Here is a 27,714-nt window from a genome sequence, read left to right on the forward strand (position 1 = left end):
GAAAAAATTAACCAAAAATGTGAAACTTAAAACACACAATAATTTAAGTTTTGAGAAATATTTATTTTCAGTTTAAATGCAATTCAACTTTGGCTGATCAAATGTTAACTTGATATTCAACTTTGTGTATCAAATTTTAATATTTTAGGTTATTAAGTATGAATTAAAGAAGTTGTTTACTAAATTTCAATGATACCAGAACACAACACAAATTAACAAACAACATCTGTACATAAAGTTTTCAGCAATAGAAAAGTATCTAGAAATATATGATTATTTATTTCTGCAAAAGTGTCTATACAATATATGATCATTTACTAAGCGCTACCAAATTCTAAAAAAAGTTGTTTATAGATTGAACAGAATCTATCAAAGATCTGTATGGTTTATAAGCAATCAGCTAATATTTTAATTTAGTATTCCAGTGGTGCCATTTCTTCTTAAATGTTCAGACGTCTGAGTTCATAGGTAGATTTTTTTCAGTTTAAAAAATGCTAGAGTTATCTCCCATAGAACATAACTGCAGTTTTGATAGCATGAGGTGGTAACATTTTTCCCTTTTTCAAATTTCAGTGTATCAGAAAGACTGAATATCAGAACCCCTAGTATGTTCCAAAAACAAAGTCTGCTTAAAAGGTACTGTGCTTTTCTGTAGTTGAATGAAGATAAAATTGTATGTTGTGTTACGCATAATTTATTTTATTGTATAGTGGTACTACTCCATGCTATCAATTTGATCTGCAAAATCATTTATGTTCTTTTAAAATACCTGAGTAAAAGAGTGAGTTATTATGTCACTCAATATTTATTTGGGGAGACATCATCTTTGTTTAATTCATGTAGATCTGCTTGCCTGTCACTAAAGTTTTTCATAACAAAACGTCCTGGTTTACATAGGAATCACTGAACACAACAAAACTTTACAGTATAATTTTTTTTCAATGTTTCATTCCTTTGATTTTTTCATTAGATTGCAGTTTGCAGTTTCCTATTGGAAAACGCATACTTTGCCATTTTTAAACATAAGGAAGTTATGTCAATGAAAAATCTGTATTTAACATAGAAATATAACAAAAGTAGACAAATGTCTTCATACCAAGTGTTGTTGTTGTGTACCTCCTATTTTATGTTGTGATGTTTGTAGGTTATTTTTTTTTGGGGGGGGGGGGGGTTTCTTCCCGGTTGCAAAAATGGACTTTGACATTTTTGATAATAGGGAAATGTAATTTGACTCTTTGCTTGCTTCCAGATAAAGGATAGGGGTCCAGGTTTTGAAGTAAGACAGTGTTTAATTTTATAATTTCCACAAGTAGAGGAAGGCACTAAATTTTAATGTTTTTTATGACAGAAAATGATATTTTTCTGATTTAAGGGGTGTTGGCTCGCTACAGCCCCACCTGAATCAGCCCCTGCTAAAATTGATATTCAACAGCTTCCTTTCTCTAATAAAATATTTTATCTTAAGACTTTTTTTTAAGCATGACAGTTATGGAAAGATAATGTATTTGCATAGTGTTGTATAAGAGATATAAATACTAAAAATATCCCATTAATTTTAGGGATAAGATAATGATTCAAAGTACAAAGTAGTTTTGTATATATAATTAAGTTAAAGGTATATATAAAAGGAATTGTTGAATCAGACTTCTGGACTGATAGTATTGGAAAAGATGTTGGACTAAAATGAATTTTAATGGACATTGCTAAAGTTTGGCAAGTTTTGTTATGTTTGAATATGGTGCATCCATTGTTTAAGATGGTATCAGGCGATTCATAAATGTCCATTTTAACTGGACATGTGTTGTTAATTTTCTGTCTAATTAGGATCATGCTGATAAGCTGACGGCATATAGTTATAAACTTGTCTGTGTGTCAGAAAGTGTTTACTGTTAAGTTCTTTCAAACCACTTGGAGTTCAGTGATGAAACATAGTGTGGTTATTCACCAGGACTAGAAGATGGTTTGTGTACAAAGAAGTGACAGTTCATTGAAAATTATTGTGTAAAAGGCTAATTAGACTTAGCTATCCCTGTACATATGAACAAAAGCTATTTTCCAATTAATTATAAAATTGAATAATAAATATAATTTTTGTCTCAACTGCGACAAATGTAGCAGTATGCAAAACATAGGGATTACTATCCGGCGGCGGCAGCCTTAACTATTTGTATAAAGCTTTATATTTCAGAAGGTAGAAGACCTGGATGCCTCATACCATGTATGCAGATACCTTATGTTACACAGTTTCTGTCTGTCATATCTCCATTGTGTTTGACCTCATTTTCATGGTTCAGTGACTGCTTGAAATGTTTTTTTTTTTTTTTTTTTCTTTTTCAAGTGAATTTTTCACTTTAATATTATGAGTAATAGGATTACTATGTTTGGTATATGGGTTCCTTGCAATGTATTCATGTCTGTCAGACAGGGTTCACTTGACCTCAACCTCATTTCATGGATCAGTGATCAAGGTTAAAGTTACGTGATTAGGTCCATTTCTCAGATCCTATAAGCAGTAGGTCAACTATATTTGGTTTATGGAATGATTGTAAGGGGAACATGTCAGTCTAGCAGATTTCATCTGACCTTGACCTCATTTTCATTGTTCATTGGTCAATATTAATTTTTTTGTGGTTTGGTCTATTTTTCGAATAGTATAAGCAGTAGGTCAACTATATTTGATGTATGGAATGATTGTAAGGCGTACATGTCTGTCTGGATAGTATAATCTGACCTTGACCTCATTTTTATGGTTCATTGGGTGAGTTGTGTTTTTTGGTCTGTTTTTTAATAGACCACTTTCGAGTTCGTTGCAATTCCTTCAAAATTTGGTTTTAGTGAACAACATTTGTGCCTTTGGGGGTATCTTCACTTCCTTCCTGGTTGAAAAAAATATGATGCTATATTGCACAAATTATTTGGCAAATTAATTCTTATAATTGATAATCAGCACTGCTGTCATTAGGGAATTGTGATTAAGTACCTACAGAATAAACATTATTTCTAGTTTATCCTGTATAATGACGATGATGAACTTTAATAGTGCAGGGATACAGGCGGTCCCCTCTATCTGGTAAATGGCGTCATAAAGGCGCGCATAATTGACGAACTTTTCCAGTGAAGGACATAACTGGAAAGTGGTATATTACCATAAGCAATAGGTCAACTATATTTGGTGTATGAAATAATTGTAAGGTGTACATGTCTGTCTGAAAGGATTTATATGACCTTGACCTCATTGTCATGGATCTTTAAAAATTTTAAGTTTATGTGATACATGTAGTACAATCTTTACCTTTAAGACTTTCAACATAAAATCAACTGTCAGTAAAGCAGGCGAGACGTTTCAGCGTGTGCACTCTTGTTTTACATACAGCCAGGTCTCAAGATTCCCTTGTTATGACTCTCATAACTATCCTGTAGTTGTCATTAACATCATATCTTCCTTTATATTTATTATAACCCCACTCTTTAAAATAAATGTCAAATTTTTGATGGGTATGTAATTTAAATTCATTGCTGAAGGAGATGCCCAAGGAGTTACATAACTTCTGACTTCTGATGATTAAACATTCTTATGTAATCATTTAAAACATTGCATATCAAACATTAAAAAAATATGATATCCGATGTAATAACATTAACAGTACCAATTTTTCTGCACCAGATGTGCATTTCAAAAATATATGTCTCTTCAGTGATGCTTGAGGCCAAAATATTTGTAAATCTCTAAATCTTATTAAAAAAAAAGAAAAGTACTGTTAATTTAGGATTCCAGTGTCCTAATTCAGGAATTCAACATCCCTCTGCCTAATTTTTGTTGCTAAGTCTCAGTAATCAAATAAATGATTGATTGATTGATTGTTGCTTGTCAAATGTCCAGTGGCAATTAATTCATGCATATTCAGGATGAGAAAGCATTAACAATTTTAAAATACAATAGGTATGCTCTGTGAAGTGGGATGACCTGAAGTGCAGGAAATTTGGACTGCCACTAGAAATATTGTTATGTTGGATATATGGGGTAGAAATTTAGCTTTGTAACAGACCACCTACTAACCCCTTAAAGAGTTGATGCAAGGGTTCCTCTACATGGGTCATTGGATTTCGTGTCCTTATTCTGACTGAACATAATTGCGATAATCCAACATTTAAATGAACACCCCACTTTGCAAGGGTATTACTGCTAGTTTTAAAAAGACCACGGTAACCATATTTCTATACCCCAGTCACCTTTTGGGTGCTCATGAATGCCTTGACCAATCAGCAATATACAAAAGTTTCCCATAATGCAAAATCATTACCCAATTGGTCCATTTTCATCTCTTTTTATTCGTTAATTGTTTTTCAATAAAGTATTTATATTAATAATTATATATTCTTTTTTCACTTTTCATGTCTACAAAATATTGTTATATTTGTTAGAAAAAAACACTCATATCATATCAACATGATAATATGTGAATCATAACAATAACTCCATGGAACAAATGCTGGATACTGTAATTTATTTAATTTACTAGATACATAGTTGATAGAAATCCTTTGGTTTTAGACTTTTGAAATAGTTCCAGTTTTTGCAAGTGTATCATCCTTGAAGCAGCAAATACTTTTGTACTGCCAAATGACATACTGTGGATTTATTTTTATCTGTGGGATACCAATTTTCGTGGATTTCGTGGGTACAGGTGAACCACGAATTTAAGTGTTCAACGAAATACAAATTTTCAATAGGCTTGTTACATGCAGACTTGGCAAAACCACGAAATCAAATATCCACTAAAAAGCAAGTTTTCCTCAATCCACGAAAATTGATACCCACGAAAATAAATGAATCTGCAGTAAATGATAAAAACTCATTTCATAGTTGTAGTTAGTAAACCATATAATTATTTCTGGGGAAAAAAAAATGGCGAACAGGCCTACATCCAAATGGGCTGTAATGAGCGTGAACCCTCATTTAATGGAAAAATTTTAAAAGAAATTATAGAGATATGAAAAATATGTCCCCTCTCCCTTAAACCACAAACCTAGATCAGCAACTGCTCAGTCAAAGTTGAATTGCATAGATTAAGCTGTTTTATTTCAGCATTTGATAATCATTAACCTTTAATTATCAGCTGTTTATACAATTCTGGCTTCCAAACTTGATCTTAAGCTGACCTGGTGAAGGCTTTTTTGAAGAACTGCATTAGTAATTGTCTCACCATTTATAACACTGATGTCAACAAGTGCAAGACAGTTATATGCAAATGATGGCTAAATATACCATTTTTGTGGTTATCAAAAAATGTTAGTTCATTACAGGAACATGAAATCTGTGGTTTTAACTTCCAGACATATCAAATCAGGTATAAATGATTATGCTGTTCAGATTCACTGTTTTGAGAGAATCTTTAAATCATATTCAAGTAATAATACTACATGTATCAAAGTACCTTGGAAAGAGGATATGAGTAAGAGACTTAGGGCATTGAACGAGAATAAAGTGGTTAAAGACAGGTAGACATTAAACTATTAACCATGTGGGTAATAAAACCAATATACTTGTACTACAAATAATAGCATGTGTACTGGATAATTATTTGATATATAATCCAATAATACAAGATATATGGTTGTTATCAGATCAAACAGATGCCTCATGTAGGGTGTACTTAATGCTCTGTGAACATTGATGAACCCATGCAACAACTGAGGTACCAGTAGCTAGGCAAAAGTGGCTTTTTGCAAGGCAAAAGTTCTGCCCTATTCAACATACTATTATTTCGAAATGAGAGTTTAAATAGCCTGTCCTATAGGTTGCAATTCTGTAAATACTGACAATGCAATTTCTCATAGGAACTCCCTTTGCGGCTAAAACTGTGACACTTTTACTATGAAGTTTCGTGAAAAATAATATCCCAGAACGGAAAGTTTATATGCACTACTATTTTATTCAAAGGTCAAAATATAGGGCTGTGCGGCATATTTTCAACATTTATATGCCCTGAACTTCTAAGAGTTTAAACTTATACTAAAATTCTATACTACCCTTACCTCCATTTTTGGACCTCCTAAGAATTAAAATTTAGCCGCTACCATGTTTTTCAATACTGGTTACATTCCCAAGTGATGTCTCTATGAGATGAAACACAGAGATCATCAATGGGAACCAGTACGTTAACAAATTAACATACCTATGAATATTAAATATCTCCCCAAAAGAGGCGTGGTTTGAGAAACAGCTATATTTACAAAGTGCAACCTATACAAACATTTATTCAAATAGAAAACTCTCTAAAAACACTTTTTCTCACAACTATACTTATTTATCAGAATTATAGCCTTAAAGAAATCACTGCATATACTCTAAGTTTCCTTTTACAGTAAATTTTATATCCCTACCCCTGTGTCAATTTTTTAAAGATTTAGAAAACAAGACTCTAATTATTGCCAGCTTACCCTATGTGCATGTTATCTGACATGAACTGTCCAAAACCTGTTTGAAACTATTCTGATAACAAATTGAAAGCATTTTAGAATACTATAAATGTATTGTTTAGTAGTTAAGCATTCCAACATTCAAGATTATACAAAGTATCCAATCCTGCCTGTGTCTCCAGTCCACATCTTACTGTATGCCTATTTGTCAATGAAAGTTCTCAATTTCTGCCTCAAATGGTCAGTTTAGAATTCTTGTCACAACAGTATCATCCCTAACCATATATCTAACATAAGTTAGTTAATATATGAACTAGAAGTGTTTAAACAAAGCCATATTTGCAAAAGTTATATTTATGAAGATATCAGTCTGGTGCATACATTCACTAAAAGTTTGATTGAAATGACTGCTTACATCTGATTTTTGCATAACTTCCTAGCACAGTTATTGTTTACTTTACCAAAGACCTTTAAAATAAAAAAATCATAGCATTTACAAGTTTAATTATCTGTTTTATGACTCAGGGGTAGGCATTTTTCTCTGTTTTTTGCCCATGGGGCCTCACATTTCCTAATTTTTTTTCCCTGTTTCTAGCAATGTGGAATATTTACTACATATTAAGGATAGAACACACTATTGTAAGTTTTTTTGAGGTCTTTTTGTAATTCTAGCTTGTACTTTTTTATGCCGCGGTCACAAAAAAGCACATTTAGGCGTTACGGCTTACTTTTGGGTTATCGACAGGACAAAAACACCCCACCAAAAATATTTAGGAAGGATCAATGAGTTGCAATTACTGCGAAGAGTAAATATAAGCACTTCTAAACAATTTAAATTACAAATAGGCATATATTATGAATTTATTTTGAATTCAGGGCTTTAAGTAAACCATGCATACTGTAAACTGTGAATTTATGCTGAGTCATCATAGTTAAGGCCCAGGATTTTCTCAATCTTCATGAAAAATTTATAAAACTTCATATTTGAGTTAAATTCTTTAAAATCTCTGAGATAAACCAGATTTTGTGAAATTCTGTATGTTCTATTTTTTGACCCTATATAGGTTGCAATTCTGTAAATACTGACAATGCAATTTCCCATAGGAACTCCCTTTGCGGCTAAAACTGTGACACTTTTACTATGAAGTTTCGTGAAAAATAATATCCCAGAACGGAAAGTTTATATGCACTACTATTTTATTCAAAGGTCAAAATATAGGGCTGTGCGGCATATTTTCAACATTTATATGCCCTGAACTTCTAAGAGTTTAAACTTATACTAAAATTCTATACTACCCTTACCTCCATTTTTGGACCTCCTAAGAATTAAAATTTAGCCGCTGCCATGTTTTTCAATACTGGTTACATTCCCAAGTGATGTCTCTATGAGATGAAACTCAGAGATCATCAATGGGAACCAGTACGTTAACAAATTAACATACCTATGAATATTAAATATCTCCCCAAAAGAGGCGTGGTTTGAGAAACAGCTATATTTACAAAGTGCAACCTATAACCTGATTTACTATCTTTCAGAAAATTCCTATTGTTTTAATTGTTAATTTGTTCTTATCTTTAATATGCATGAAATATTTGCCACTTGACATTAAGCAAGCAACAAAGCATTTTTTTTTGGGGGGGGGGGGGGGGGGGGGGCATTTTATAGCTTACTATGCAGCATGGGTTTTGTTCTTTGTTGAAGGCCATACAGTGACCTGTAGTTGTTAACTTCTATGTCATTTGGCCTCTGTTGTCTCATCGGCAATCATTCCACATCTTCTTATTTTTATATTCAATCAATTAGATTGGAACACTGCATGTATATTTCAAAGTTTGTAGTTTATTTTGTATTTGATGATTACAACCAATCAATCTCCTTTTTGAAGTCATACATAAAAGAGGTCAGAGGTGAGGTATCATGCAGTGAACTTATCAATTGTTACCAAAGGGAACAACCATGAAGAAGGAAAGATCAGACAAATAAGGTGCTTTTATATTCCTGTCTGAACAAGAAAGGGATCTCTGTACTTGTCCAAGAATGTATTATGACCAAAATAAAACATTTTTTTCTAAGAATCAGAAGCAGATTCAGGGGGAGAGGACACAGCCCCCTTATGGAGCTACATAAATGGTTTAAGTGCATAGACTTTATACAAGTCCAACTCCTAATGTTGTCTTTCTGTGGTGCCCAACCTTTTTCAAAATCCTGGATCCGCACCTGAAAATCTGTATACATGGTGAGGTGTTGTATATTTTCTAAATGTATCTTACATCTATTTCCTGGCATGATGGGGTAATTGGTCATTCAGGTTTGTGTGGTCTGTTGTAACAGTCAAATTTATTGGGTATTTCCTGTTAACGCCTTTATGTATTAATTAAGACACCTCCTATTTATTGTATTAAGAGGAATAATCGTGCACTAAGTTCAAAATAAGATGAATTGTAAGGTGTGTGTGTGTATATACCATGGTGTGTTATCCAAAATGTGTAAACGAGACACCTTCTCATTCTTTATGTCTTATAATAATCCAGAGTCGTAAATAATAAAGCTAATAATAAAGCGTACAATGTTAAAAATAACATAGGATTAATTAATTGTAAGGTGTGTTATAAGTAATAAGATAGTGTAAAAAGTTAAAAGTAACATAGCATGTACAGTGATGTATAGGAATATAATTATATAACAATGAAATAGTATATAATTTGTAGTAAGGATCAAACATACACAGTTTACTGACTGCAAATTCTAATAACAGTGTAAGCAAAAATTTGACTCTTCATACAACATTTAATTTCTTTCCAATTAGTTATTGTGTCAAATACTTTAAAAAAAGTTTGATCTTTAAAAATATATACTACATCCTTGATGGTGTCTTTAAATTACCGATGAAATGAGTAAAATTGAATAATTATACTTAAAGTGCAATAGGAAGACTACAAGAACTTTAAAATAAGTATAACATTTTATTGCTTTTCCTTATGTTTTCCTGTTATTTATAATACAGATAAAAATAAATAAGAAAACAGTACGTGATATAGGATGTATTTAGGGTTTTATATGCTATATTTAGATAAGGTTTTTCCCTAATTGTCTTTCCCTTTTCAGAAGCTAATTGATAAAGAATTTCCTTTAAGTTTATATGAATTCCATCAAAATAAAGTCAAATGTCAAATTCTGGGACAGGAAAAAGAAAGAAAAAATCGAGAATCATGTGATTTTGAGTAAATACCAGTTAATTGGGATTGTTTGTCTGAAACGGAAACATTTTGATGAAAGTGGGATAGCAAAATAAATTAAAATTGAAAGAGGAATTCATTATTAAAATTTTTAAGAGTTATTAATAGTGCTATACTTAAGATTTTTTTTCATACTTCCCACTTCGGTTAAAATGTAGAACTGTTAAACAAATGTGTTTTAAAAGAGGATGCAATTTCCTATTGTTGGATGAATTGGGGTAAACATTTGAATTTTAAGTGGTTACAGGAAAAAGACAAAAAAAAATTGCATCATATGAGAAAATAAAATATAAATAGGGATTGTAATGTAGGAAATATTTTTATTGGAGTATTGAAGAGGAAAACAAATATTAAAGGAAGAACTAGCTCATTGAAACAATTAAGTATTTTTTTCAACTGAAATTTCCTCTTGAAATATAATTAATTCCCTTTTGTTGATTTGATAGCTATATTAAGTACCTCTTCAGATAGAAAATTTCGATGTGATCAAAATTTTAATTTTTCAACAGATATTTACTTTATTGAAATGTTTTCCAAAAATTTGTGATTTATTATGAAGTTAGGGATTCAATTTTTACACTGATTTCATTGAGGTCACATCAGTGTATTTTAGTTGAAAACAAAGAGATTTACAGTACTCAGCTTTAAGTTGCATTAATGCAGCAGGTTACATTAGCCCAATTATTTGTTTACATTTACCCTTAAGATAGTACTTAAAATCTTGTGCAACTTTTGATTGGATGATATAGTTATTTGAAAGGTTATCCATTTAGGTTTTAAAGTTCCAGAATTTTTTTTTTCAAATTTAAAGTGTATAAAATATATTCAATGTTTCAATGTATTTACAAAGGATCTCCCCATAAGTCCTAGTCAATCAAGATATAAGTCAAAGCCATGAGCTATGTTCTATCTTACAACCTCAGAGGCTAGTGATCGCTGTATATAAACTCCTTAGACCACTCCATTACCAAAGCCCCCCTCCCTATTTGATATATGGTATAGACACTTAATTTTAAAAACAAATATTGTGAATCAATACTCATATCCATAAAAATTATTTAAAATTAAGAACTATTAATTTATTTGTTAAAATATACAATTAAAACTATCATCCATATTTTAGGCCCAAAGTTTGTGAATATTGTCTTTTTCTCATCTTTGTGTGTTATAAATAAGAAGATGTGGTATGAGTGTCAATGAGACAACTATCCATCCAAGTCACAATGTGTAAAAAGCAAAAAATTATAGGTCAAAGTATTGCCTTCAACACGGAGCAGTGGCTCACACCGAACAGCAAGCCATAAAGGGCCCCAAAAAGACTAGTGTAAAACAATTCAAACAGGAAAACCAACAGTCTAATCTATAAAACCAGAAATGAGAAACACTTATGAACCACACCAACAAACGACAACCACTGAAAAACAGGCTCCTGACTTAGGACAGGTGCATAAAAATGTTGTTTTGTTGCTTATTTATAGACATGTACCCCCCTATCTCCTACTTAAAAAAATGTGGAAGATACCAATGGGAGAATCAAAACTCATAAGTTGAATAGAAACTGACAAAATCATGGTAATGATAAAAATAATGATGAAAAGACAAACAATAGTCTACAAAATACTACATAAAAAAACTAAAGACTGAGCAACACAAATTAGGTAACCTCATCAAAAGCCTGGGGTGATGTCAGGTGCACTAAGAAGGGTAAGCAGATCCTGCTCCACTTGTGATACCCATCATGTTTATCATGGTGTACAAATCCTGTGATAAGTCTCATTCGTTGATGTCACAATCCAGTAAAAGAGAAAAAAAAATTATTTAAAGTTCATGAAGTTGACATGATTCAATGATAATATATGCCTTACTTTATTTTTTTACCAACTAAGTACAGATTTTCATGGCTTTTAAAGAAATTAATTTTTCAGGCTTTCATCATTCACCAAGAATTTAGTGTTGAGTACTTTTCATTCATTCATTCTTTTCTCTACTCTTATCTTCATTCATGGTATGTGTTTGAAAATTACTCCCATAAATTTTATATATCAGAAGAGAGTTTATCAGATTCTCCAAACATTTTGCCAGAAATGGAATTTTAGATCAATTATAAACAGAATCAATTAATATAAAACAAGTGCATGTACTTAGACCATGCCTATATCCTTTCTATCTTATAAATTCTATTACCCTTGTATTGTAGACATGAATCCTGTCACTTAAGTACATGCATATCCCATATCTTATGTCCGGGTAAAGTTTTTAGATACATATATAGATAATTCATAAAAGATTGAAAATGTTAACCATGATTAGTTTTATAAATGTATTTTTTATGATGTATTCCATATTGTTTTTCATTAGACCTTTTAAACCTCTATAAATAATGATTTGACAAAAACATAAATTTTTTTGCTGACTATTATTTTTATTGGCCTGATTGTATCTAAATATCTTTCTCATTATATTTAAGTTTTATAATATTATATTATACTATGATTGTTGATGAAAATATTTTAAGTAAGACCTATAAGTGAAGCATGCCCATATCCAGATTAAATATCGAAAAGAATGTTAATTTGTTTGCTGATTTCATTAATTGTTTTAATAAAACTAGATCAAAATTAGTGTCTATATATGTCTCTTCATTTTCTCTTCTTTTGTGATGTCATTTACCAGTTTCTTTATTTATTGTTAAAGTCATTCATTACATAAAAGCACCCTATAATCCAAAACTGTTAAGTTTTATTTTCCAACCCTGGCTTTTATGAATAACTTTACTTAAAAATGTTGTCTTACAACACCTGTATTCCTCAATATTTAAAAAAAAAAAACCTGCATCTCAAATTCACTTCTTCCAAAATATGTAAAAAAAATATTATTTCTTCTTTATTTTAATACAGTTTATCATGCATTTCTTCCAATACTTTTTTATGCCCCCCTCATAGGGGATGGGGGCATTAAGTGTTACTTGACTGTCCATCCGTCCCATTTTTGTTGCAAAGCTTGAGTGGGGGCATTTATGCCCTCAGACACATTCTTCTTTCATTTTAAATCCCGATACACACTTCTTCCCAGGAAAAAAAATCAGATCTGGAAACAAGTTTGTGGACTGTTTTTTCCCTTAATGTTGATGTATATCATTAGTCCTCAATTGTGAAAAACTTCATTTGATAATTTTATAATTTCCAATTTCAATAGTGAAAATCCAAGTACTCAGTTCTGCTCTTGCTGTTCCAAGGACAGGATAATTGAACCTAATTTTGCACATTTACAAATTTAGAAAGTAACATTTTTATACGACCGCAAACAAAATTTTGCGGTTGTATATTGGTATGACGTTAGTGTCCCTGTCGTTGTCGTCGTCGTCCGGTTTCGACATTGTCGTCGGAAGACACATTGGTTTTCGCACTCTAACTTTAGTTTAAGTGAAGGGATCTCTATGAAAATAGTTTCATGATAATAACTTGTGTGTAAGTGCATGGATCTTTCTGAAATTGTACTACAAGGTTCCATATCACAAAAGGAAAGCTGGAATTGAGTTTGGGGGTAATTGCCCAAAACGTTTAGGAATAAGGGGCCTAAAAGGGGCCAAAAATAAGCATTTTTCTAGTTTCCAGACAATAACTTGTGTTCAAGTGTATGGATCTCTCTGAAATTGTACTGCAAGGTACCATACCACAAAGGGAAGGCTGGTATTGATTTTGGGGATAATTGCCTCAAAATTTTAGGAATTAGAGGCCAAAAAGGGGAAAAAAACAAGAATTTTTCTAGTTTCAGGACAATAACTTGTGTGTAAGTGTATGGATCTTTATCAAACTGTACTACAAGGTTCCATATCACAAAGGGAAGGCTGGGTTTGAGTTTGGGGGTAATTGCCCTGAACGTTTAGGAATTTGGGGCCAAAAAGGGGCCTAAAATCAAGCATTTTTCTAGAATCCAGACAATAACTTGTATTCAAGTGTATGGATCTCTCTGAAATTGTACTGCAAGGTACCATATCACAAAGGGAAAGCTGGAATTGAGTATGGGGGTAATTGCCCAAAACCTTTAGGTATAAGGGGCCAAAAATAAGCATTTTTCTAGTTTCCAGACAATAACTTGTGTTCAAGTGTATGGATCTCTCTGAAATTGTACTGCAAGGTACCATACCACAAAGGGAAGGCTGGGATTGAGTTTGGGGGTGATGAATCATAAGGGGGTTCAAAAAATTTGGGGGAGGGATTTTTTTTTTTTTTAATTTTCCATTTTAAATTGGTTATTTCTGATTTATATATAAAAGCAAATAATAATGATATGGTTTGAATAGGTAAATTAAAAAAATTTTAAGTTCTTAGACCACATTCATTCTGTGTCAGAAACCAATGCTGTGTCAAATATTTAATCACAATCCAAATTCAGTGCTGTATAAAGCTTGAATGTTGTGTCCATACTTGCCCCAACTGTTCAGGGTTCGACCTCTGCGGTCGTATCAAGCTGCGCCCCAGCGGAGCATTTTATTCACTCTGCTCTAAAATTGTTGATAAGAAGCATTTTGCTTTCTCATTGAAGAATATTTGTGCAAAAATTTCATTCTATTAGCATGATTATAGTTGCAATAGTTGTGGTGTGTTCATTTTTAATCAAAATCTATGCAAAAACCTGCAATTTTGAGGAATTTTCAAGTTCTTCAAATGAAATTTATTTAGCTACATCCACAAAAGGCAGTTAAATGCAACAGCATCACAAACAAATATGTCTTTACCTTCCTTTTTACGTAACTAAAGAGTTGCGTTACCTTTCGTCAAAGATATCCTAGCCCTTCTTGCAAAAATTTATTTAATTTAATAATGAAATTAGGGAAATTGGTACATGTACAAAAACATTCTGAAAAGCATACCTTATCCGTGTTTTAAATGTCTTCTGGGGAAAAATGTCCTTATGATATATACAAGAAAAAATTAGTACCAGTTATTTTTAGGCAGATAAGTAACTATGAAAATTGTACTAGAATATTAGTAAGAGACAAAGACTACAGTTGCAAGTCACATAGTGAGAAATTCATAGTCTAATTTAGAAGATTGGAATTCATTGATTGGCAAATTGAGACTGTGCTGCATAGGAAACAATGAAATACAGACAATTAAATAAAGCAAGCAAAATGGATGATTATGGGTATACAAATATCCTTTTTCCCCAGAAACATTTGCATAGGGATGCTTGGACATTTTACTGTAGTGTATTTACTGAGACAATAACTAATTATAGTAGCTAAACAGTTATACGGATGCCACATGTGGAGCAGGATCTGCTTACCCTTCCGGAGCACCTGAGATCACCCCCAGTTTTTGGTGGGGTTCGTGTTGCTTAGTCTTTAGTTTTCTATGTTGTGTCATCTGTACTATTATTTGTCTGTTTGTCTTTTTATTTTTGGCCATGGCGTTGTCAGTTTGTTTTCGATCTATGAGTTTGACTGTCCCTCTGGTATCTGTCGTCCCTCTTTTATATCTGCAGTAATATTTTACAGGAAAATAATAAACAATATTTATACAAAATACATACTAATAAGAGAGTTAATTTCAAATTTTCTAAATAAAAAACCCTTGTGGTAAACTAAAGAACATATAGTTTACATATATCCTATTTAATTATTAATTTAGTGTTGCATGTTGATGCAAAGGGAATTTAAGCTCAGTTTATAATACATGTCATTGTGAAAAGATAATGACATTATAAAGAAAGAATTTCTTTGTCCTATGTGCAGTAAATACTTAGCATATTTCCAGATGTATCAAAATAAATGCATGTTATGAATCATACAAGTGCATGTACAATGTATATATGGCTTGCATGGTTTTTCTGCTTGCATCATAAGATTAAACATTTGAGTCATAAAATTCCAAATAAAATATAATGTACAAATTTTGGACTATGAGTTGCACGTTTATTTTTAATATCATTCCATGCCTCTTAGTTGCAGTTTTCCAGTTTGAAGAAATGTGTAGGAAAAAATAAGTGAGCCAAATTCTAATTCTGGCACTTATTTCATTGACTTACTCATTCCTAGACTCACCATTTAAGGCTATCTACATGAATATTCTCTGCAGGGGACATTTTGAAAAGAAACTCGCCATTTAAGGCTTATTCTACATGAATATTCTGTGCAGGGGACATACGGAAAAGAAAGACATTTAATAAGCGTAATTTAGATATACTCGTATGATCTAGTATCTACCGGAATAGACATGTCTTTGTTGATGGACATATATATAAAAAACATTGAAAATGGCCTTGATTTAATTGATTTTGGATTTTTCCAGGGTTTTTACCCTCTACATGTTATTCATTGCCTTTTAAATCATGTATGTACTAATATAGACAAGTAAAGTCGTTTACTATGACATAAACAAAGAAGATATATTTAAAAAGCCACAAACTAAATATGTCTGATAAGAAATATTTTAAGACAGATTCGATGTCCATTGTACCTGACATTCGACACTGCGGTGGTCGACCTGGCTGGAAAATACATATTATAAAGATATGATTAAACATTATGTTAAAAGGAAGAGATTGTGGTGATATTGTAGACATGATAAGGTGAAGGAAGTAATGGTTATGTAGGATTTGATGGACATATGTACTCAAATGTTTTCATTTACTTTATTGATTTTTCCAGGGAAAGATAAATTTGAATTCTATTGTTTAACTTTTTGCTTGGAAAAGGAAGGAAAAATGTTGAGTTGTTGATCCAGGATTTCATAAATTAGGAAGAGGGAACTTTACACAAATTTATACATTTTCTGTCAATTTTAAAATTGAATTAGGATTTCAATTTGACAAAATGAACACTACATTATATCCTGAGGGTTTTTGTTGTTGTTTTTTTTTAGCAAAAAAAAATGGAATTGATTAGTAGGCATTTTTCCATTAAATTTATTTATTTTGATTTTTTTTTTTTTAAATTTGATTTGCTATAAGGTTTGTTATAATAAAAACATGAATGTTTGATTGTTTTTGTTGGTCTAAAATATTGCTATATTATTTACAGCAAGGATGTACATAACTAACTAATAGTTTGTAAATTTGCAGATTGCGGGGTTGCCCTCTGCAATCCAGACTGTTAAAATGAATTGAAATAGATATAGTGTACTAATACACCATGCAATAAAGTTATAGAGGGTACATTTGTTGGTCTGTCTATCCGTCATCACTGAGTAGTTTCTGAGACGAAGCCTTCACTAATGATCAAATCCAATTTGAATGAAGGTTTACTCTATTTAAGACTTTGGACAAGTTTAATTATCCGAAGAAATATAAAGAGAAAGTGATACTTTTGTAGGGGTTGTACAAGAATCTTATATACACAAGAATTCCCCATTCCATACTTAAAGACAAACTGAAAGAAATTGGTCTTAAAAATGGCAATGAGGATACACATTTGACAGAGTCAAAAAGCGAGACATAGGTATGCTGTTTCCGGCGACGTCAACAATGTATTACTTTGTGATTAGGTCTAGTTCATGGTGAACCACTAGTGGTAGGTCAATGATATTTGGTATGCAGTTGTATAAGCATTGGCATATCACATTTCCATGGAGATTATTTGGCTCCGCCCCATCAGTCATGGTCTATTGACTTTGAGACTTTTGCTTAGTTTACATGTATTAGTTTGTGATTAGGTCAGTTCAAGGGGAACCATTAGTGGTAGGCCAATGTTAATTGGTATGTAGTTGTATAAGCATTAGCACATCTCATTTCCATGATTTCCATGGAGAATATTTGACCCCGCCCCCCTCAGTCATGGTCTATTGACTTTGAAACTTTTGCTTAGTTTACATGTATAAATAAATTTTGAAATTATAAAGAATCTAAGGTTTCAACTCCCTCAGGCAACGTTGACCTTAGATAAATTTGGCTATTTGTTTTATGTATTTTTGTCATATAGCTCTTCAAATGTTTCGGTACTTATACATCCCTCGGATTTCAAATGTTTGGCTTTGAGCGTTCCTGATGAAGGTAAATCGAGAAAAGCGCTTCGGACGCATGAAATTATTAAATGTGTTGTTTTCAATTTTTTGTGATTAGATCAGTTTAAGATGAACCACTAATGTTAAGTCAATGATATTTGTTAAGCAAATTTATTTGCATTTGCAAGTCTCTTTTCCAAAGAGATTATATATAGCCCCAAACCCCTCATCATAGTTCATTGACTTTAAAAACTTTTACAGAGTTTACAAGTTAATGTGTGTGTTTAGGTTTGTTTAAAGGAAACGACTTATAATAAGTCAATGGTATTTGGTATGCAGTTGTATTAGCATTGGCACATCTCATTTCCATGGAGATTGTTTAGCCATGTACCTTAAGTCATGGTTCATTGACTTTGAATATTTGCATAACTTACATGTTAAAGTATTGCTATTTTAATTCAATCTAATTAGAATTAAATCTCCGCACTTGCTCCTCGTTGTTTATATGTCGCAGTCCCACGCGCGACATATAAACAACGAGGAGCAAGTGCGGAGATTTAATTTTAATTAGATTGATTTTAATTTCAACATTTGCATTATCAAAATTACAAAAAGGCGAGACATATCTCTGTGTCAACAGTTTTATATGACCGCAAAAAATTTTTGCGGTCGTATATTGATATGACGTTGGCGTCGTCGTTGTTGTCTTCGTCCGGCATCGTCATCCGGCATCGTCGTCCAAAGACACATTGGTTTTCGCACTCTAACTTTAGTTTAAGTGAATGGATCTCTTTGAAATTTTACCATAAGGTTCAATACCATAAAAGGAAGGTGGGGATTGATTTTGGGGGTTATGGTACCAACAGTTAAGGAATTAGGGGCCAAAAATAAGCATTTTCTAGTTTCCAGACAATAACTGTAGAACGGTGTATGGATCTCTCTGAAATTATACTACAAGTTTCCATACCACAAAGGGATGGTTTGGATTTGCTTTGGGGGGTTATGGCTCAAACTGTTTAGGAATTAGGGGCAAAAAAGGGGGAAAAACAAGGTTGTCCTGGTTAATGGACAAATACTTTAGTACAAAACATAATTTAAAGCAGTGTAAGGGAGATAAATCAAATACATCATTGAAATTATCTCCCTTACACTGCTTTTAAATTATGTATAAAATAATGGTTAAAGAACAATTAAGATAATTTAAAACAGTGTAAGGGAGGTAATCCAAATACAACGTTTTGGTTACTTCCCTTACACTGCTTTTAAATTATGTTTAAAGAAATGCATATTTATAAAGGAAGACCAGTTAAACTATCTACAAATGTTGCATCTTTTTTTTTTACAAAAAAATCCATATGAAAGATTTGACACTATATTTTAAATTCTATTATAAAATAGATTAAGTTAGCACTATGGTAAATTTAAATGGGTAATTATGGTTGCAAACTCCATTGGAAATTTGAATTGAGATTATGACCATATCTTGAGGGAAAGAATTTTTTGGGGGAAAAAGGGGGGGGGGGGGAGGGTAAAAAGAAATTGTGGGGGGTCAATTTTTTCTCATTTCAGATTTCAGAAATTAAAAAGAATTATTCTTCAAATATTTTTTTTTTTTCAAATTTCAAATATTGAAAAATTTCAAGAAGTAATCTTTAATTGCACAGTATGGCGCATTAGATTTGTAAAATCTTTGACTACATTTATTTATTTGTTATGCCGAATCTAACCGTGTATTTAGATTTTTAATTTTGGGTCCAGTATTCAAATTGGTCTACATTAAGGTCCAAAGGGTCCAAAATTAAACTTTGTTTGATTTTAACAAAAATTGAATATATGGGGTTCTTTGATATGCTGAATCTAAACATGTATTCAGATTTTTGATTTTGGGCCCAGTTTTCAAGTTGGTCAAAATTGGGGTCCAAAATTAAACTTTGTTTGATTTCAACAAAAATTGGATATATGGGGTTCCTAGATATGCTGAATCTAACCATGTATTTAGATTTTTTATTTGTGGACCCCGCTATCAAATTGGTCCATATTGAGGTCAAAAGGGTCCAAAATTAAACTTCTTTTGATTTCATCAAAAATTGAATTATTGGGGTTCTTTGATATGCCAAATCTAACTGTGTATTTAGATTTTTAATTTTGGGTCCTGTTTTTTAAATTGGTCTACATTAAGGTCCAAAGGGTCCAAAATTAAACTTAGTTTGATTTTAACAAAAATTGAATATATGGAGTTCTTTGATATGCTGAATCTAAACATGTTTTTAGATTTTTGATTTTGGGCCAAGTTTTCAAGTTGGTCCAAATTGGGGTCCAAAATTAAACTTTGTTTGATTTCAACAAAAATTGAATATATGGGGTTCTTTGATATGCTGAATCTAAACATGTATTTAGATTTTAGATTTTTGGCCAAGTTTTCAAGTTGGTCCAAAATGGGGTCCAAAATTAAACTTTGTTTGATTTCAACAAAAATTGAATATATGGGGTTCTTTGATATGCTGAATCTTACCATGTATTTAGATTTTTTATTTGTGGGCCCGCTATCTAATTGGTTCATATTGAGGTCAAAAGGGTCCAAAATTAAACTTTGTTTGATTTCATCAAAAATTGAATTATCGGGGTTCTTTGATATGCCAAATCTAACCGTGTTTTTAGATTTTTAATTTTGGGTCCCGTTCTTTAAATTGGTCTACATTAAGGTCCAAAGGGTCCAAAATTAAACTTAGTTTGATTTTAACAAAAATTGAATTCTTGGGGTTCTTTGATATGCTGAATCTAAACATGTGTTTAGATTTTTGATTATGGGCCCAGTTTTCAAGTTGGTCCAAGTTGGGGTCCAAAATTAATCTTTGTTTGATTTCAACAAAAATTGAATATATGGGGTTCTTTGATATGCTGAATCTAACCATGTATTTTGATTTTTGGGCCCCGTCATCAAATTGGTCCACATTGAGGTCAAAAGGGTCCAAAATTAAACTTTGTTTGATTTCATCAAAAATTGAATTCTTTGGATTCTTTGATATGCTGAATCTAACCATGTATTTTGATTTTGGACATTGGACCATAATAGGTAAATTAAAAAAATTTCTTAGACCACATTCTTTCTGTGTCAGAAACCTATGCTGTGTCAAATATTTAATCACAATCCAAATTCAGAGCTGTATCAAGCTTGAATGTTGTGTCCATACTTGCCCCAACTGTTCAGGGTTCGACCTCTGCGGTCCTATCAAGCTGCGCCTAGCGAAGCATTTTATTTAGGAATGGGCATACCATACACTGTAATCAACCACTCTGATTAAAAAAAAATGCATTATCAAGATGTTTGATTTTTTTAATTGACAACAGACTTGCTACATTTGAAAGACAAACAATCAGCATTCCCATTGGAACCAACTGTGCTCCCTCATCATGCTGACTTGCTCTTTTATTCATATGAGGCAAACTTCATTCAAGAGCTTCTTAGGAAGAATGCAAAAACCTAGCATTAGCCTTTATCTTCACATTCTGCTATAATTATATCTTCTCACTGAATTATTCAAAGTTTGGTGACGTATGTTGAATGTATCTATCGAACTAAATAACATAAAGGATACAACAGATACAATTAAGTCCACTTCATGCCTTGACCTACATCTAGAAATTGGCAATGAGGGTTTGTTGAGAACAAAACATTACGACAAAAGAGATGATTTCAGCTTCCCACTTGTGAACTCTCCAATTCTTTGTAGCAACATTCCATTTTTCTGATGGTATTGTCTAATCGTTTTTGAGTTATGACTATAACTTTGGTATCTTCACCTCTCCTTTAGTGGTTTTGTCCATTCTAAGGAATTTTGTGTTTTTGGTAGACTTTCTATGCCCCACTTAGGGGCATAATGTTTTTCGGTCTGTGCGTCCGTTCGTTCGTCCGTCCGTCTGTCCCTGTGCCTTCAGGTTAAAATTTTTGGTCAAGGTAGTTTTTAATGAAGTTGAAGTCCAATCAACTTGAAACTTAGTACTCATGTTCCCTATGATATGATCTTTCTAATTTTAATGGCAAATTAGAGTTTTGACCCCAATTTTACAGTCCACTGAACATAGAAAACAATAGTGCGAGTGGGGCATCCGTGTTCTATGAACACATTCTTATTGAAGTTTAATTTGGATTTCATTCAAGAATTGTTTACAGTTTGAGATACCTATATAAAAAATATTGTTATGACTTTTTTAGCTTCTGAGGCAGTTGTTCCAATATTTTGTTTGACTTGATCTTATTTTGTAGCAATATGTCAAAAATGTTTTATAGAATTTGTACAATGTCCTGAAATGAGTCAGAAATAATAGCAAGAATTTTTAAGAAGTTGGCATATGTTTTAAGATGTTGAGATATGTTTTAAGATGTTTTGGCATGTGTTTTTAAGATGTTGGCATATATGTTATGGACACTTTTGGCTATCAATAAAGACTCTATGTCAGCCTCTGATTCTTTATTTTGTTGTTTTGTTGGTTTACTGTCTCTTTGGTATTATGTTCTTTTTTAAATTTACAAAAAGAAATTCCTAGTTCATCTAAAAATGTTAAATTATGATTGTTGGTTTAAATTTTTTTGTATCAATTATTTATGAATGATTCAGTGTATTTTAAAAAAATATTTTCATTTTAAATCACTTTTTCTTTCAGAAAATTAAGCAGTAGTCCTACATCCTCGAAGCCTATGGCAACAAAAACCCAGTCAGATTTAGAAACAGACGCTTCAGGATCCATTCCAGATATCTCTGTTAAATCTGGAGAAAAAGCGCAGACAAATCCACCAGACCCTAAAAAATCAAAATCTGATGTAAGATTTCTAGTAGGGCTTTTAACAAGTATTTATTATTGGTTTGTTTAGCTGATAATGAACTTGCTATAGATATAAATATAAATTGATTTAAAAAAATTAATAATAATCTTACTACATGTATACAAGAAACAAAATTTTGTTAAAATTATTAGGATGTATTGTTTGCTTCTTAAAAACTGAGATGGTTTTTTATGTGCAAAAAAGCACAAAAAACAAATAGTGAGCAATCTTAATTTTACAGTAAGCTATCATTGGTTCTGACATTACTCAAAAATATCCCTTCAATACATAAACAAATATACACTGAACAGATTTATACTCGACACATTCCTAGTCAAAGGACTTTAAACCAGTCATAAATTCTTAAAAAACTGTGTAAAAATCATACTAATGAACATAAACATTATCATATATCGTGAATACAGACCAATAATTTACCATTTCTTAATTAGGCTTATTTTTCATCAAAATTATCGCTATCCAATTTTGTATTCAAATGAACCTTTCTCGCTTTAATATAACAAGTACTAACTAACTTAGTATTATACTGTCTACTTTATAGTTAGAGACTGATGCTAAAGGTTCTTCAATTGAAAGTACACCAAAGTTATCTACCAGTACAGATGGCTCAGTGGAAATTGAGCATAAAAGTTCTGGAGGTAAGCACACCAGAGAATTCTAAATTTTATGCATGTAGAAAAGGAGCTGTTGGGTAAACATCAACAAGAAAAAAAATCACCAAAAACGTCTAGATTTGGCCATGTGGTGGAAAAAACATCAATTTTTATGATTTTTTTTTCCTTATTTTTTTTACCTGTGACTGAGGAATAGGTGCAGCTTACTGTAACCTACATAGAGAGTGGACCCATGTGAACACATAAACTACAAAAGTGATTATGTCTGAGAGAAACTTATCTGAGATTATTCAAATTATAAATGATCAGTAGTTCTATTCCTGTAGGTTTACATGGTTTTTGGAAGTTCTAGATGTCTATACTACATGGGACAGACACAGAAGGGAAGACTTCCCCTCCAGAATTACCATTTTTCTACAATTTCAATTTTTCAAAATTCAAATTTGAGAGCAATTTGAGACAAAAAAAAAACAACATTTGGAGTTAGAGGCCATAATATTAAGGCCATAGCTTGCATGGTAAGGGTCACAAATAAATACAGATTTATTCAAAGTTTTGCAAAAATCCATAGTTTCAAACAAAAAAACTATATTTGATTAATAAAAATGACCTCAGAATATTAATGCGGTATCTATAGTAAGATTCTTGATCTCTTATTTCAGTATTTGGAGGACTAACCAAACTATTTTTTGGTAAAAGTGCAAAAGTACCCAACATGCAAGTTGGAGACAAGAATGTAATGCACATTGGTCGGCATTTTGATGACAGCGATGATGATGATTATATGCCAGATAGCTCATATGATAAAACATATCAACCTCCAAGTAAGTATGATCACCTAGTAAGTATGATCAAATTGAATTCAAAACAATCATTTTGTCATGTCTGGCCTTTCATAAATGACTATATGGAATGGGTTTTGTTCATTGTTTAAGGAAGTACGGTAACCTACAGTAGCTTAGATTCATGTTATTTGGGCGCTGGATGATAGTTATCTCATTGGCAATCAAACACATCTCTTTATTTTAAATTGATGGAAATATTTTACTTTAATATTTCAACTATATGCATCAGTAATAATTTCTCTTTTAAGATAAATTTATTCTTGGAACAATAAGTTTTCTAGAATTCCTACTACTATTCTTCTTTTGGTTCCAAGGCCAAGGAAAATCTTCCCAGGTAAAGTGAAAAAAATGAAAATTTGTTCAGGTTTGAAATTTGGTTGAAATATTTTGTCAATAAAATGAGTGTTTTGCTCATATATTTTATTAACACTTTCCTATGAAAAGTACAAAAATTTTAGAAGTTTTAGAAAAATGTAATAGCCTGATCTAAATAAAATTTCATGTTTGTAAAAATGAATTTGTATGTACTTAGGGTTTTATTGAGAATCCTTAAATTTAGCTATGAAGTCAAAAAGTAGAATTCTTTTTTTGTAAATTCTATTTTTTTATGTCATCCAATTGTCATAAAGGTGAAATGTCATTACATGTATTTTTCAACATAATAATAACACTTTATAAATTTGGTGCGTCCAAAGTGCTTTCCTGTTAAACCTTCATCGGGAACACTAAAACCCAAAAATTTGAAAGGAACGAATGTATAAATACTTGAGTACTTAAGGAGCTATTGAAATGTTATTTTACCATGGGTTATGCTATATTTATCCTGATCTTGTAGGGGAACTGTGAGTACAATCTATGGAAATATTAGTTTTATAAATGGTGAAATCAAATCACAGAATGTTAAATAGAACTTTATTTCAAACAAAAAAATGTACAAAAACTACCAGAAACCAGTTCAGACAAAGCCATCAGAAAATTTATGGAGTTTTTGTGCCATGGTCATCCTGTCAAACGTATATGTGTTCCGCCTAACAGATGTTCCACTAGAAACTTTGTTATAAACAATGTCATAATATCTGTTCCTGTTGGAACAAATATTCTATACCATTTGTACCGTTAGGAACATATACAGTAATACTAATATTTATTCCACTGGAAATAATATTCCAGAATACTTTTTCCATTTGGAACTTATATTATGAAGGAACTTCTATTTCGTGACAATCCTTAATTGACCTTTTTTTTTCTTAAACATACCTCATGGTGAAAAATAGGACCTCTTATATTCTATTTTTTATTATAGGTAATGAAAGACCACCAACAAAATTAGAAATAGATAAAATAGCCGCAAAAATACATGGAGACTATCGTAATTTAGGGAGACAGCTGAAAGTACCCTATAATGCAGTAGAGCAAGTTGTTGAGGACTATCGTAAGGAAGGAATGCACGAAGTTACATATCAGATGGTCAAAAAGTGGCAAGAACTTAACGGAGATGCTGCAACAAATGTTGTTTTATCTAATGCTTTACATAAAATGAGGCGGGACGACTTGTCCAGATATTTAAGATTTTAAAATATTTGTTGTTCATATTTGCATACGTATACATAGACATTTTATCAAGCATTACCCGGTAATATTTGTGTGAAGTGAGTGCTCACAAAACAGAGAATGCACAGGAGTACTGTTAAATAGTATTCATGTGACAGGAACATCTGTGTTTTTTTCATGTAAATATATATGTGTACTAATATTTTAATTCATTACAAGAAGAAAAAAATAAAATTGTTGTATTATCATTCATCTACATTACATTTGGTGTACTTTTCATTGAATAATATAGTTGTGAAGTTTGAAAAAAATATTTCTCCATAGCGGATTGAAGCACAAATTTCAAGACAACACAATCTTTCATGACAACCGATTCAATGCAACAATAGCAGTGCCAGTTGCTTAAGATTTTTATAAAGGAATGCCAATTACAAAAGCAGATTAGGATTTTGACTCATCCATCAAATGTGGATTGATTAAAATAACAACAACACTGGTTTTCTGTTATTATTTGAACAGGTTTTACTGTACTCACATCAATTAACCATCTTACACCTTGTTAAATATAAACTATGTTGTTGTCTTCTTTATTGTTTAATATATTTCAAAGTTTCTTTGAGCTTTACATTGAATTATATAAAATTGTTTATATTTACTAAATATATAACAATCCAGACCATTTATATTTACTTAACATTAAAAAATCCAGGTATTTGACGAAAAGGTTTTTCAACTGTTGCATGAGAAATAAAAATACATGAAAATCCAGCATAGCATTTATCTGTCAAACTTAATTTGTTTTATGAAAAGTTTACCTTGTCAAAATTTGCTTCTGTGCATTAAGGTGTTCACCAAAATATAAAAAAAACAAGAATAACTTCACTAATAAAACTTCAACTTAAAATTGTCAGAGTTGTTTTATTCTGTTTTACAGGACAATTATAAAGATCAAATTATCTTTACTGCAATGTGGTACTTCCATTACCCTTGTCTGTTTATCAAATTAATCATTTATTTATTTATTTTTGTTAGAATTGTCAAAATATTTTTGTTTTTTCCTTGTTTTAAAAAATCAGTATTTTTTTTATTTTTTTTTCATTCAAGCTTTTTTTTATTGTCATTTCATTAATACGTTCTTACATTTTTGTTTCTTAAACTGCATTATGTACATAATGGTTAAAATAAATAATATTTAATACAAAAAAGTTGTAGGCTGGATCTGAACATGTGGGTAGTCAAGGTCGTTTAAACACCCCTGTAGTTTTTCAAATTTCCCAGTTTGGAGAATATGGGGAATTTAATGCTAAACTTCTTCTGAGTTGAGTTTCATATTTGGTATATACATATATTTCTTAGTATGATACACCAAAAGTTATATAATTTTGATGACTAATTGCATGTATAGTATTTGAAAGAGTGTTTGTCCTTTATGTAAGTTAAAATGTTTCAAAGAAACCATAATGTGTTCCCTTTTGAGAAATACAGTTAGTCATCAAGAGGGCTTGCCATGAGGCCAGCAACTAAAAGGACTAAAAGACAGAAAGAAGAAGTAATTATATTTTCATCTGTAAGACCCATAAACTAAATGGAAAGACACCATGCCAAATATATTCTTAGGGCAGCCCTACTTTCACGATTTATTGGGGATTTCCCTTGAGAGGTGTTGATCTGAATTTTGAAATTCTTTATTATATAAAATGAACACCTCAAAACAGACATTCAAATGAGTTAAAAGGGTATTTAAGCAAATACATACTCATTCAAACAATATAGTAGTAGATTAAAAACACTTATAACAAAATGAGAGGATTATAAGGTCCTCTTGCGCTTAAAATCCCCCATGGCAATTTTGATAAGTTGGTAGGTATGTTTATAGAGTATCTTATGAAATGTTTTCTATAGATTTTTCAACTGTACATGTACATGTATTCACCTGGGTCATTTAGCTACTTATATATGCTTATCTATGATACCTATATATTACCTAATTATGACAGCTTTATACATCCCCAGCTTTCCAAGTTTTGGTTACGAAGCTAAATCCAGAAAAGTGCTTTTTTGACGCACCCAAAGTTATAAAGTGTTATTTTCATTGTTTCAAGAAGTTGTTTTGAACATTATTTAATGTTCACAAAAAAAAAAAATAGAATAGAATGATGAAATTGCACTTTCTGTTTTGACCACCTTACCAATGGAAAAATTGCTGTTGTAAGAATTTGACAGTAGATGCAGAAATTTATCATCCTCTAAAGTAATTGTGG

At 31.5% G+C, this 27,714-nt stretch overlaps 1 protein-coding gene across 3 annotated transcripts in view; it reads left to right on the top strand.

Annotated features, from left to right (window-relative positions):
* The window catches only part of LOC127701137 (uncharacterized), a 54,599-nt gene extending 28,236 nt beyond the window's left edge, over positions 1-26,363 (top strand). The window contains exons 13-17 of one of the 3 annotated variants that reach the window (XM_052204934.1): positions 574-636; positions 22,263-22,431; positions 22,985-23,081; positions 23,720-23,881; positions 25,206-26,363. In XM_052204934.1, coding sequence (XP_052060894.1) covers positions 574-636; positions 22,263-22,431; positions 22,985-23,081; positions 23,720-23,881; positions 25,206-25,477 — 763 coding nt within the window. In that variant the 3' untranslated portion in view covers positions 25,478-26,363. The remainder of the gene's footprint in view (positions 1-573; positions 637-22,262; positions 22,432-22,984; positions 23,082-23,719; positions 23,882-25,205) is intronic. The other 2 variants (XM_052204935.1, XM_052204937.1) reach the window with 2 other exon arrangements.
* The last annotated feature ends 1,351 nt before the right edge of the window (positions 26,364-27,714 follow it).

Source organism: Mytilus californianus, unplaced genomic scaffold (assembly GCF_021869535.1).
Source record: "Mytilus californianus isolate M0D057914Y unplaced genomic scaffold, xbMytCali1.0.p SCAF_5, whole genome shotgun sequence".
NCBI lineage: Eukaryota > Metazoa > Mollusca > Bivalvia > Mytilida > Mytilidae > Mytilus > Mytilus californianus.